Source organism: Zymoseptoria tritici, chromosome 4 (genome assembly GCF_000219625.1).
Source record: "Zymoseptoria tritici IPO323 chromosome 4, whole genome shotgun sequence".
NCBI classification, from domain to species: Eukaryota; Fungi; Ascomycota; class Dothideomycetes; order Mycosphaerellales; family Mycosphaerellaceae; genus Zymoseptoria; species Zymoseptoria tritici.
In genome coordinates, this window is record NC_018215.1 from 2,763,844 (window position 1) to 2,776,387 (window position 12,544).

The window sequence follows — 12,544 nt, forward strand, 5'->3', positions numbered from 1 at the left end:
AGGCGAACATGGTATGTGGGAGGAGGATCTCGGACAGTAGCCTCAGCGACTGACATCCTTCTCAGGGCGTCACCAAGCGCGCAGGACGCAAGAATGCGCCGCCAGGCCAGGCACAATCCGGCGGCGGCGGTGCTCCACAAATCCGCAAAGCAGCATACGAGACGAGTAAGAAGAAGGAAGTGGGAGTGTCAGATCTCACACTCATCAGCAAAATCTCCAACGAAGCGATCAACGAAAACTTGAAGAAGCGATTCGAGAATGCCGAGATCTACACCTACATCGGACATGTGCTGGTTTCAGTTAACCCATTTCGAGACCTGGGAATATACACCGACCAGGTACTCGCGAGCTATCAGGGCAAGAACAGGCTGGAAGTGCCACCGCACGTCTTCGCCATTGCAGAGAGCACATACTACAACATGAAGGCATACAACGAGAACCAATGTGTGATCATTTCAGGCGAATCAGGAGCCGGAAAGACCGAGGCAGCGAAGCGGATCATGCAGTACATTGCGAATGTGTCAGGTGGCAGCAACAGTCAGATTCAGGAGATCAAGGAGATGGTACTGGCGACTAACCCACTGCTGGAGTCCTTTGGCAACGCCAAGACACTGCGAAACAACAACTCGTCACGTTTCGGAAAGTACCTGGAGATTCAATTCAATGCTCAAGGCGAGCCCGTCGGGGCGAACATCAACAACTATCTCCTCGAGAAGACCAGAGTGGTGGGACAGATCAAGGACGAGCGCAACTTTCACATCTTCTACCAATTTACGAAGGCCGCGAGTCAGGCACATCGGACGAATTTTGGCGTGCAGCAACCGACGACGTATTCCTATACCAGCAAGAGCAAGTGTTATGATGTGCAGGGGATTGATGATGTGGCGGAGTTCAAGGATACCCTCAATGCGATGAAAGTGATTGGGTTGTCGCAAGCGGAGCAGGATGATATCTTCCGAATGCTGGCCTGTATTCTGTGGATTGGGAATGTCTCTTTCCGGGAGAACGACGAGGGGAATGCGGAGGTGGTCGATCAGTCGGTAATCGATTTCGTCGCATATCTTCTGGAGGTGGACAATGCGCATGTCAATAAGGCTCTGACGACAAGAATTATCGAGACGAGTCGAGGAGGGCGCCGAGGATCAGTCTACGACTCGCCGATGAACATTGCGCAGGCCACCTCCGTCCGGGATGCCCTGGCCAAAGCCATCTACTTCAACATGTTCGACTGGATCGTCCAGCGTGTGAATGTGTCGTTGAAGGCGAGAGGTGCCATTGCGCACAGTATTGGCATTCTGGATATCTACGGATTCGAGATCTTCGAGCGGAACTCATTCGAACAGCTGTGCATCAATTACGTCAACGAAAAGCTGCAGCAGATCTTCATTCAGTTGACGTTAAAGACTGAACAGGAAGAGTATGCGCGGGAGCAGATTCAATGGACGCCGATCAAGTACTTTGACAACAAGGTGGTGTGCGAGTTGATCGAGGAGAAGCGACCGCCGGGAGTGTTCGCGGCGTTGAACGATGCCTGTGCTACTGCGCATGCGGATCCCACGGCCGCCGATCAGACGTTTGTGCAGAGATTGAATGCGCTGTCGAGCAATCCCAACTTTGCGCCGAGACAGGGACAGTTCGTCATCAAGCACTATGCCGGAGATGTGAACTATGCCATTGACGGCATGACGGACAAGAACAAGGATCAACTGCTGAAGGATCTTCTGAACCTGGTCGGCCAAAGTGGAAACAATTTCGTCCAGACCATCTTCCCCGATCAGGTGGACCAGGATAACCGCAGACGTCCACCCACAGCAGGCGACAAGATCAAGGCATCTGCAAATGACCTCGTGGCGACATTGATGAAATGCACACCCAGCTACATCCGCACGATCAAGCCAAACGAGAACAAGAGCCCGACGGAGTACAATTCCCCGAACGTCATGCATCAAGTCAAGTATCTTGGCCTGCAAGAGAACGTGCGCATTCGGCGAGCCGGGTTCGCGTACCGACAGACGTACGAGAAGTTTGTGGAAAGATTCTACCTCTTGTCGCCGAAGTGCAGTTATGCTGGTGAATATACATGGACAGGTGATGCCAAGTCTGGTGTGCGCCAGATTCTGAAGGATACTTCCATCCCGGCGGAGGAGTGGCAGATGGGTGTCACAAAGGCTTTTATCAAGACGCCTGAGACACTCTTTGCACTTGAGACGATGAGAGATCGGTACTGGCATAACATGGCGATTCGTATCCAGCGAGCGTGGAGGAATTATCTTCGCTACCGAGCTGAGTCTGCGACGAGGATTCAACGTTTCTGGAGGAAGAAGACCGGAGGGATGGAGTTCATTCAGCTCCGAGATGAGGGACACAAAGTACTTGGAGGTCGCAAGGAAAGACGCCGCTATTCTCTTGTTGGTTACCGACGATTCATGGGCGACTATCTCGGGATTGACAATCAAGGTGGCGGCGGATCACTCCTCCGCAGCAACGGCGGCATTGGTACTGGTGAGAAGACAGCTTTCTCCTGTCGGTGTGAAGTGCTCGTGTCCAAGCTTGGCCGTTCCTCCAAACCAGAGCCACGCATGCTCGTCCTGACTGACCGCGCTGTCTACATCATCAAGCAAGCCTTGGTCAACAAGCAACTCACCATTATGGCGGAGCGCACGATCCCCATCGGAGCCATCAAGTTTGTCTCCGCCAGCACACTCAAGGATGACTGGTTTGCTCTTGGTGTTGGGAGTCCTCAGGAACCTGATCCGCTCATCAACTGCATCTTCAAGACGGAGTTCTTCACTCAGCTTCGACACGTCTCGCGCGGTACTGCTGCCCTCCAAATTGGCGACTCGATCCAGTACAACAAGAAGCCGGGCAAGCCTGCTACGATCAAGGTCGTCAAAGATCCGCAAGTACCACGGGATGACTTGTACAAGTCTGGCGCCATCCACACCGGCCAAGGAGAGGATCCCAGGAGCGTCAGCAAAGCGACACCGAAGCCTAAGCCCGTGCCTGCAAAAGCCATCACGAGCGGCAAGCTTCTGAAAAAATCAACTGGCGGGAAGCTTTCACAGCAAGCAGCGCGCAGTCAAGGTCGACCTGTACCGCAAGCTCAACCTCTGCCTGGAACATCGAATGCCCGCCCTGCAGAGAGGATGGTCCCAATCATGCAGCAGCCTGTCCAGCAGCAAATTCCCATCGCGCCACAACAGCAAACAAACGGCCATTCCCGCGGCACAGGCTCAACAGGTCGAGCCGTCCCACCTCCCCCTCCTCCACCACCACCCGCCGCCGCCGCGCCGAAACCCGCAGAACCGCACTTCAAAGCCCTCTACGACTTCCAAGGCCAAACAGGCGGAGAACTAAGCCTCACCAAAGACGAAGTCATTGTCGTGCAGCAGAAAGAAAGCAACGGTACGTCCCCTCTCCCCCCCTCTCCCCAGAACCTCCCCTTTAAAAACCACAGCGCTAACGCTTGATTCCTAGGCTGGTGGCTCGCCAAACGCCTCCACGGCTCCGAATCCGGCTGGGCGCCCGCTGCTTACTTGGAAGAAGTCAAAGCCGCTCCACCCCCTCCTCCTCCTTCAGCGAAGGGTAAAGCTCCACCCCCGGCTCCGCCTGCGAAGAGGCCCGCGGGCAGGAAGGGTGTGGGCGAGGCAGTGGCGAGGGATAGTGGGTACAGTACGCAAGGTGGGAGTGGAATGTCTACGCCGACTGGGGGAAATGGAGGTGGGGATTTGGCCGGGGGTTTGGCTGCTGCGTTGAAGGCTAGGCAGAGGGCTATGGGTGGGGGGTAGAGTTGTATGGGAGGGGATAGCATCGGGAAATTGGATATGAAGGTTACGTTTACGCTTTTTCTTGCAGGTCTGTTTGACAAGGTCGGTGCCACGCTGGGTCGCGGCGATACATGTGGCAGCGTCATTTGCTGAGAGGCGAGCATTGCGGGTGTCGTACAAGGTGGGTGCGTGGTACGGATGTTTCGGTACCGACATGGGTAAGCTGTTTGGGTTGAAGCTGATGACCTGCAGCACCTCTTGACCAAGCTTCGCCACTGCGGACAACACCTTCCGCTCCGATCGGCGTCGTTTACTGTCAATGACACTGGCGAATTGAACTGACGTCTCGCGTCCGGACGATTCCACCACGACCTTGCCGACTTGACTGAAGTATCGAAGCTCCAGCTACTCCATCAAGCCGCTCCGCAATACCACCCCTGGCCACAACAATCGCAGCTCAAGCCACCTTACCAAGCCGCTCTACCTACCCTCTACTCTGGACTTCAGCGCCACTCTTCAACACCAGCACCCACCATGGCCGACCAGGAGCAGACCCTCCCCCGCGCAATCTTCTCCTTCTCCCACCCCGACCTCTCCAGTCCTGCTTCTTCCCGCCCCATCTACGTTCCACCGCCGGCTTTGTCCCAGCATAGCATGATCCTGCCTCTTCACGATATCCGCTCGAATTCGGAGTTACAGCAGGGTTTGAAGTCCGTCGATGAGCATGGTTTTACGTTGGTGAAACATACTTCTGCTTTCGAAAAGGATGGAGAGGTGCAGGGACTATTGAAGGGGAGGATGGTGGAAGAAGTGTATGCTCCTGAGATGATCAGGCTAGCGCTGGAGGTGACGGGAGCCAAGAGGGCGGTGGTGCATAATGTTGCGTTTCGGAGGAGGGGGTTTGATGAGGGGGAGGAGGAGGAGCAGGAGGAGAGGGGTGGAACAGAGAGTAAGGTTCATGGTATGTTCTCCTCCTTTCTTGGTGAATTTGGTGGTGTGCTGGACTGACTCTGGGTTGGAATAGTCAATGGCCGCACACAAGCTGATATTCAACAACCCGCGAGACATGCGCATATCGATCTCACGTTGCAGGGACTGAGGGATACATTTCGACTTGCGAGGCCGGATATCACAGCCGCGGCGAAGTCTGTTATTGATGCCGAGGAAGCGAGGGAAAGGGGAGAGGATGTGGTGGTTCCGAGGGTGGCGGCGTATAGTCTCTGGGTCAGTACGAGGCCGCACCTACCACCTCGTTCATAACTGACGCATTCCATCCCAGCGTCCTCTAAAAACAGTCCGCCGCGATCCCCTCGCTCTCCTCGACTCGCAAGCCCTCTCCCCATCCGATATCGTCGCTACAACGAACCGTATCCCATCTTCCTACTCCGAGTCCAGCCTCCCGGACAACCCCAACCTCCTCGACGATGGGACGTACATCGTTTCCGCTTACACTGCTCTTCCTCCTAGACATCCTGAGCTGCAGAGGTGGTACTGGGTTCCGGAACAGAGGGTGGATGAAGTGTTGATGGTCAAGTTTGCGGATAGTTGGGGTGGGGAGGCGGGTGAGGATGTTGGGGGGGTGAGTGCGGGGTGCGTGCATTGCTCGCCGGTTTTGGTGGGGAAGGGGGAGGGGGAGGGGAGGGAGGAGGGGAGAGAGAGTGTGGAGTGTAGGGTTTATTGTTTTTGGGGTTGAGGGGGAGGAGAAGGGGGAAAGGGGATGGTTGGAGGCGAAGGGGATTGATGCGGTTGGGGTGTTCGGTGTTGGGGTTGGTCGGGGGGATTGGAATGGGGTGCGGCAGGATATGGAGGTTGGTGGGAGCATTTGGAAAGGTGGGTTTTAAGAGGGAGCAACCGATATTATGGAAGATCGACTCACGCTCACGAAGACGAGTCGAACTTGATCCAGAAGAAGTCCTCGGATGACACGACAGCCGGGGGTCGGAGCACATGAGGAGACTCGGGAACCCACGACAGCAGCACCTACGACAACAGGACCTACGACAGCATCGCAAGCCAATCGCTGTCACTCCACAAACACCACCTACAGTCGAGAAATTCTCTTCCAATATGCCAGACATGTCGGAGAATCGAAGACATCGTCTGACTTTGCGTGTCTTACGGCAAGACTCCGAGACAACTATTCGAGGAAGCATGCTCTGGTCTTTGGAGACCTGTCTTAGTCTCGTTTTCCCTTTATATACTCAAATTTCCCGTTCCTCCTCTTCCGCTCTCAATTAACCAACTCGCAGCTCAGCAACCGACTATCCACCTCTAACTATCAAAAATCAATATTAAAATATCCAATGGCGCCACGAAACCGCACCCTGCCAGCTCTGCCAGACCGCACTAAGCTCCGACAACTCTCCACACTCCCCGTAGCAGGCACCGAGCTACCGTCGGACAAAGGCGATCGAGGTGCGACATGGACATCGGACTTGATCACGGAATACTGCTACCATGCGATGAAGGCCGACGAGTTCCGCTTAGCGCTGGCCGCTCGAGACGTGGATGTTGCCAAGCTAGATGTGAATGAGTTGATGGAGCAGAAGGGAGACAAGGAGGTGACGATGGAGATGGTGCATGTCATGCTTTGCGATCGTGGTCGGGAGTCCAAACTGACCCGGGAGAACGGAACCTCCAGAGAATCCCAGGATGGCACGACCACCGACAGCAAGGGCTCAAGCACCCACAACAGCATCGCAGCTCAACTCGCCGCTCGTGCCACTTACCAAGCCACCCTCAACTCCAAGAGAAAGCGATCACCCGAGCGCACCCCAAACCGCCACGGCCCCGTCATCTCAGTCACCAACCCACGCTTCCTCCCCGGCACAAACGAACTCAACCCCTTCTTTGAGCAAATGCCTCGGCCGGAAGTCTGGCATCGCCAGGCGCCCAGAGCGGGATTCCTCGGATTTGGAGACACGCCGTTTTCGCAGCAGATGATGAGTGATCAGATTGATGCTGATTTGGCGAGAGGGCCGGGGCACAGGTTGGGTGGAGGTGGGAATCAGGACAGGAAGGTGGAGAGTAGGTCGGGGAGGGCTGGGATGTGGGATGTGCCGGGTGTGAGCCGTGGTACGGTCTTGGATGTGATGCAGCGTTTGAGGGAGCCGGAGGAGGAGGAACGCGAGTCGGACGATTCTGAGGATGAGCCGATGCAGTCGAAGAAGAGAAAGGTGGAGGAATGAAGAGGTCGAGCGGTGGGCGATAGGGACGGCGGTTGCAGGCGAGAACGTCCTTGTTGTTGCTGGTCAGGAGTGGTGCGATAATCTGCTGTTTTGGGGCAATCAGAAGAATCAGTCGAAGCTTACCTGGAGCATGATACTGGTCGACCAACGACAGGCGGACTTCGGGCGACGACCGAATTTGGAACGAACTAATAGATATAAAGCCTTTCCATACACTGCCACCCGCCGTCAATCGTCGCCTGGCCATCGATCGGTAAACAGTCAGATTCGACGTCTCCTGTCTCGCCGTTCGCAGGTTTGCGATCTTGATGTCTAGCCATCCATCTGGTTTAATGACCGACCTATTCATCTTACGATCACTTCGCGTCCACGAACTTCCTCTGGATACAATAATGCAGCGCGGATCCGGCGGCAAGTTTGCAAGGATCTCAATGTACGCCATACGAACTGGAACGGGCACAACCTGTTCCGGTCATTCCGGTATCACCCCAATCGACGTTCTCTTCGGATCCGGCACGAATCGATTGCGCAATAATCTGAACTCTACGCCATCCGGAAGTGTCGGTCACAATTCATCCGTTCTTTGGGCGTCAACAACCAGAAGATCAAGTCATCCCCATGCTCCGCCACAGTCCCTGCAGGTCAGCACAATCACATAAGTAATGCCAACCGCTACCTCTCGTCGCTGCTGATTCATTCCATCTCAAATCTGCCTAACATCTTCTCAACATCGTCCAACCATGGAGTTCACCCTCATCACCCTCTCCCTGGCCCTGGCCACCTCCGTCACCGCAACAATGAGCTGGTCCCTCGACCGCGTCGCCAACCCCACCGAAGACGAGTCCGACGCCTACAACCGCATCACCGACGCCATGAACGCCGCCATCGCCCGCTGGCAACCCTACTGGCTCGCCAACAAACACTGCACCGTCAGCTACGTGCCCGGCATCGGCACCGCGGACGGCAATTACAACGGCAACATCCGCTTCGGCTCCGATCGCCAGTACATGGTCGAGGGTTACGCGCTGCACGAGATCGCGCACGTGTTGGGTGTTGGAGGGGGGAATCCGAGGTTTTATGCGAATTGTCAGAATCATGAGTGGCCGTTGGCGAGTATGGTGATTGCGAAGTATTATGGGCAAGGGGAGGTGTTGCATTGTGCGGGGGAACACTTTTATCCGTATGGATTGAATTTTGCGGATGAGTTTAGTGAGGAGAATTATGCCAGGCATTGTGAGGTTGTGGATGCGATGATTCGGGATGGGATGCAGGAGCAGAGGGGCGAGTGATGGGAATGATGGGTGGAGGTGGGGGTAATGGGGTCGGATGGACGGCGATGGAGGCAATATGATGGTCGGGATTCAGGGCGGCGAGTTTGAGGGTGAAGTGCGAAGGCGATGGCACTGTTGCAGTGTCAAGGGTTGTTTCCATTGTCGGAAGGGGAAAGTCGGGTTGGACGATGATTGAGATGATGTTCGTTTCTGTATAACTTGTATCGATTGCTTGCAGACTTGACAGTCAATCATCAAGACATTAGGCATCCCGAGAGATCGATTGATCGGAGGCGCTGAGACGGTCTCAATAAGTGGTCTGTTCTGGACCTCGGACCGACTGCGTTGATCGATCAGGTTCCTGTCGTCGGCCTGTGGTATTCTTTGTTGACGGCTCCGAATGCGTACGATCTGAACTGTTCATACTTGCTAGATATCGAAGCCGGAGCTGAAACGCAGCGTTTGTTGTTTCGAGACAGTTCTATAGTAAAATCTGTGAACGCTTGTTCGATGAGGCGAAAGTCGTACCTCGAAACCCTTCTTTGTTCACAAGAATCCGACAACTTGATCCCAATGCGGCGATTCGTGGCTTCATCCCATAAGGCAGCAATGATATCGATGGCATATCATCACAATCTGCTCGATGGACTGCCTACCGTGTCTGTTTGTTGGGTGAACAATCGATCATGGTGTTGGCAAAACGTTCGAAGCCATGCAGTAACCCTAAGCACTTCCGCTCCGGTTCACTGGGAAAGACCAAAAATCTTGCTATTGTCACATTGTCACAAGCATTGCAACGGCACCCGTGTTCAGAGCGCCTCAAGAACAGACACACGCATACTCGACGTATTCATCAACATATTCCCAAAAGGACAAGTCCACCCGCCGTCGACCGCCCAAATCCGAACCTACCAGCCAGCCGATAGCAAACGACGCTAAAAATCCAAAATATACCGCTTACGGAAAAACGTCTACACAACGCAATATACATCGCCACAACCCCAAATTGCACACGATGAAGCACAAGTACCCAAAGAACGATCGTGCAAAAGGAGAAGCCGATACGGGCAAAAACACAGGGGCCTGACCGGGATTTGAACCCGGGGCCTGTCACAATGATGTCCGTACGGACAGGGATATCCTCCCGAAGCAACAATCATACCACTAGACCATCAGGCCGACCCTGGAGAGCTCAGAAAATCAAGCACGAGTTGCTGCGAGTAAAATTTGGCTTATTATAATGCAAAACATATTTTACAGCGGCACGACCCGGCAACGGCGAGCTTTCAGGCCAGCGAGTTAAGCTTCTGGGCTGAGGGAGATGACAACAAGGGCTACTATGTGACAAAACTTCAGAGCGATCGAAGGTAAATTGCGTCCCAGATCCTCTAGTGCGTGATTTGAAGTGGGAACTCGTACTATTGTCCTAACATGTCGATAGAGTACCGGACAGCTTCGACCGACCATTGCGGACCGAGCTGGAGTCAAGACCTACAACCTGAGCTACTTGCCATCTGGGTTGGATATATATGGCACGAATGCTGGCTTCCGAGGGCTGGAGAAAAATACCGATCCAGTCTACTGTTGCTTTGTTCGAGACTTTCTATTGCCAACACATACTAAGCACAGCAGCGGGACAATGGAGATGGTGATCGCATGCTGATGGCCCACCGACACTGCCATACAATACAGGATCACGTAACTGGAAGCTCGCTGGAAATACGTGTTGTCTTTCACAGGCTGCTATTGTCAATGCGAGTGTGCTATATCGATCGGCTGTGATGTAGCTGTCGTTGATGGATCGATGAGGGGATTGCCTTTGTCATTCTTTGGGCAGCAATCAGTGGATGCATTCTCTGTGGCACTTTCACAACCTTTGGCGACTATCGAGGTATACACCCGACCAATGAACGTTGTGACTGTGGAGTACGCAGTCGGTTCGTACTCGCACGGCGAGACGCCGCGAGCTTTCCTCGAGGGATCTTTGGTCGTGTGTGCGATCGGAAGGTGTGGATTCTGGCGGGCTGTGGAGGATCAGCGCGGTGTGCTGGTGAGGTATCCAGACAGGGCTGTTTCGGCGAGGGAGTGCATTGCGGCTGGGCTTTGAGAGGGACGATATACAGGGTGGTCGAATATACGAGGAAAGGGCCGCCGTTGGGTGCATATGAAGTTGGAGGGGGAACCCGGACTACTCTTCTCAATCTCTCGCCCTGGCATAGAAGGATCTTGCCTCGACGTACGATGCTGTAATGTTCGAATCGCACGAAAATGCTTTCAATTATACCACACTATCTCTTCAACATCTTACTCTCCCATGGGTATCAAATCTCCTCCCCTCCCTTCCCTCTCCCCTCCTCCCTCCTACTTCACCTCCGGCGTCTTCTCCCTCTTCCCACCCCCATGAATCATCTCCTTGACCTTCTCCACCAACCCCCCCTTCGAATCCTTCTCCTTCAACCCCTTCTCCTGCTCCCCCTTGGTCGAATGTCCCCCCCACTTCTCCTTGTGCACATTCCCCGCCCCCGCCCGTCCCGTATGGAAATTCTCATACCCCGGCTGACCGACCGGTCGCGTCGCGCTTTCGGGGATGATGTCCACTGACGCGAACTCGGCCGCGCCGGCGATGTTGGAAGAGATCGTGCCGGTGGTGGTGTTGGAGGCGGCGGGATTGGTGGGCACGATTTTGGGAGAGGAGGTGGCAGGGGAGCCGATGTTGCCGGCGCCGCCGCGGCCGGAGGAGCCGGTTGGGTTGGAGGCGTTGCCTTCGCGGATTATGTCGCCGTCGGTGTAGGTTCCGTCGGAGGGACCGATGTTGCCGGCGCCTGTTGGAAGTTTCAATCAGTCAGTGGGAGGGTGGAGGAGGGGAGTGGATGGAGGGATGGGAGGAGAGGACGCACCGCCGCGGCCGGTGGAGTGAATTTGTTGGGTCATTGTTCTATGAGAAAGCTTCCTTTCGCAAAACCTGATGGTATGTGGTAGTTGTAGTAGACAGAGAAGAACAGGACAGCGTTGAGAAGAGGAAAAGATACAAGAATCCAAGACAAAGACTAAACGTTGACCACGCGCTTGAATTCCAAAACCTACGCTCAGCCCTTTTCGGTCCCGTTCCCCCTCGTGATCGGAGAAGACGAAAAGAAGACGTCAGTTGCCGCGATGATGCCCAAGCGTGGTAGTCACAAGCGAAGGGTGGGAGACACAATCGTAGCAGGGGAATCCTTCCGTTGGCAGGGATCGAAGCGGAAGTGACGCAATGGGTTCTGAAAAGGCCGCAATCGCAATGATCACGCCAGAAGAGAGTGGGAACGATCTTGATCGTTTGGTTTGAGACTCCGAGTGGAGCAAATGAAGACGAGAGGACCATTGAGGCGTAATTCAGAGATACACAATCGATACGAGCTGCTGAAGGTTCGAGGTGAACAGGAGAGCAATGACGGAGGCCAAGAGGAGAACGATAAGATAAGTAAGGACTGGGGTTGTTATTGGTGCGCATTGAGGAAGAGAGAGCTGTCCGGAAATACATGTTGCAATACGACGAGGGAGAGCGAGCGTTGAGCGTGCTGTGCGGATGGTCGTGCGGCCGGGGGAGAAACAGAGAGAGTAGAGGGAGTCGTCAGTCCTCGAAGTTGCTATGCTTCGTTCAGACAAGACACAAGGCCGGGCGAGAGATATACACCAGCTTCCCTTTGTTTGCTCGGCGAGATATACCTACGATTCCTAGCGGCGGTGTTGCTAATATACGGTCAAGGCGGCGAAGACAGTCGCGGCGAACACAGCAAAAGTCGTGAGAAGAAAGTCATCAATCGTAGTAGCTCATATCTTACACAGAGTCCGCCGAAGAAGCCATATTCTGCTCCCACGACTGTTGTTCCCAGCTTGCCCTCACCATGCACACCCTGCCTCCCATCATATGCCTCCAATGCTCTACTTCTTCTCCTCCGCCTGACTCCCACCCCTCGTCGTCGGCAGGCCCACGGATAGATATCTTGAACGAGTCATAAATCATCCATTGCAAACCAGTCAAAGTGCCTGCACAATAGCACAATAGCAGTCAACAAACCATCAACTCAGACCAAGAGCCATCTGGTGGAGCTTATTGCGGGATTAGTGTACCGATGCTGTTGTTGGTGGACGTTGTTGTTCTGGTCGTGCTCGACGTCTCTTCCGTTCAGTCGGCTATCGTCCTGCTACACCAGCAAGAATGAAGCATCGCAATGTGGGAGGAAGAAGAGACGTATTCATTATCCCAAGGAAGCAAGATCCTCCTCCATTTCTTCTTCGCTTGTGCTCCCTGCTTGTCGCTCTGTGACGTCGATCGCTT

At 54.4% G+C, this 12,544-nt stretch overlaps 3 protein-coding genes across 3 annotated transcripts; 2 read left to right on the forward strand and 1 right to left on the reverse strand.

Moving 5' to 3' along the window:
• Positions 1–116: 116 nt before the first annotated feature.
• MgMYO1 (myosin I heavy chain) lies at positions 117–3,788 on the forward strand (the record flags this gene model as incomplete). Its single annotated transcript, XM_003853125.1, has 2 exons — positions 117–3,405; positions 3,478–3,788. Coding segments are annotated over 2 exons (3,600 nt in total), but the record flags the coding sequence as incomplete, so codon positions are not given.
• Positions 3,789–7,707: 3,919 nt separating this feature from the next.
• MYCGRDRAFT_30802 (uncharacterized protein) lies at positions 7,708–8,223 on the forward strand (the record flags this gene model as incomplete). Its single annotated transcript, XM_003853126.1, has 1 exon — positions 7,708–8,223. A coding segment is annotated over one exon (516 nt), but the record flags the coding sequence as incomplete, so codon positions are not given.
• Positions 8,224–10,587: 2,364 nt separating this feature from the next.
• Positions 10,588–11,157, reverse strand: MYCGRDRAFT_85901 (uncharacterized protein; the record flags this gene model as incomplete). Its single annotated transcript, XM_003853155.1, has 3 exons — positions 10,588–10,833; positions 10,906–11,048; positions 11,124–11,157. 3 exons carry the CDS (start codon positions 11,155–11,157, stop codon positions 10,588–10,590), a joined length of 423 nt encoding a protein of 140 aa, XP_003853203.1.
• Positions 11,158–12,544: the final 1,387 nt, after the last annotated feature.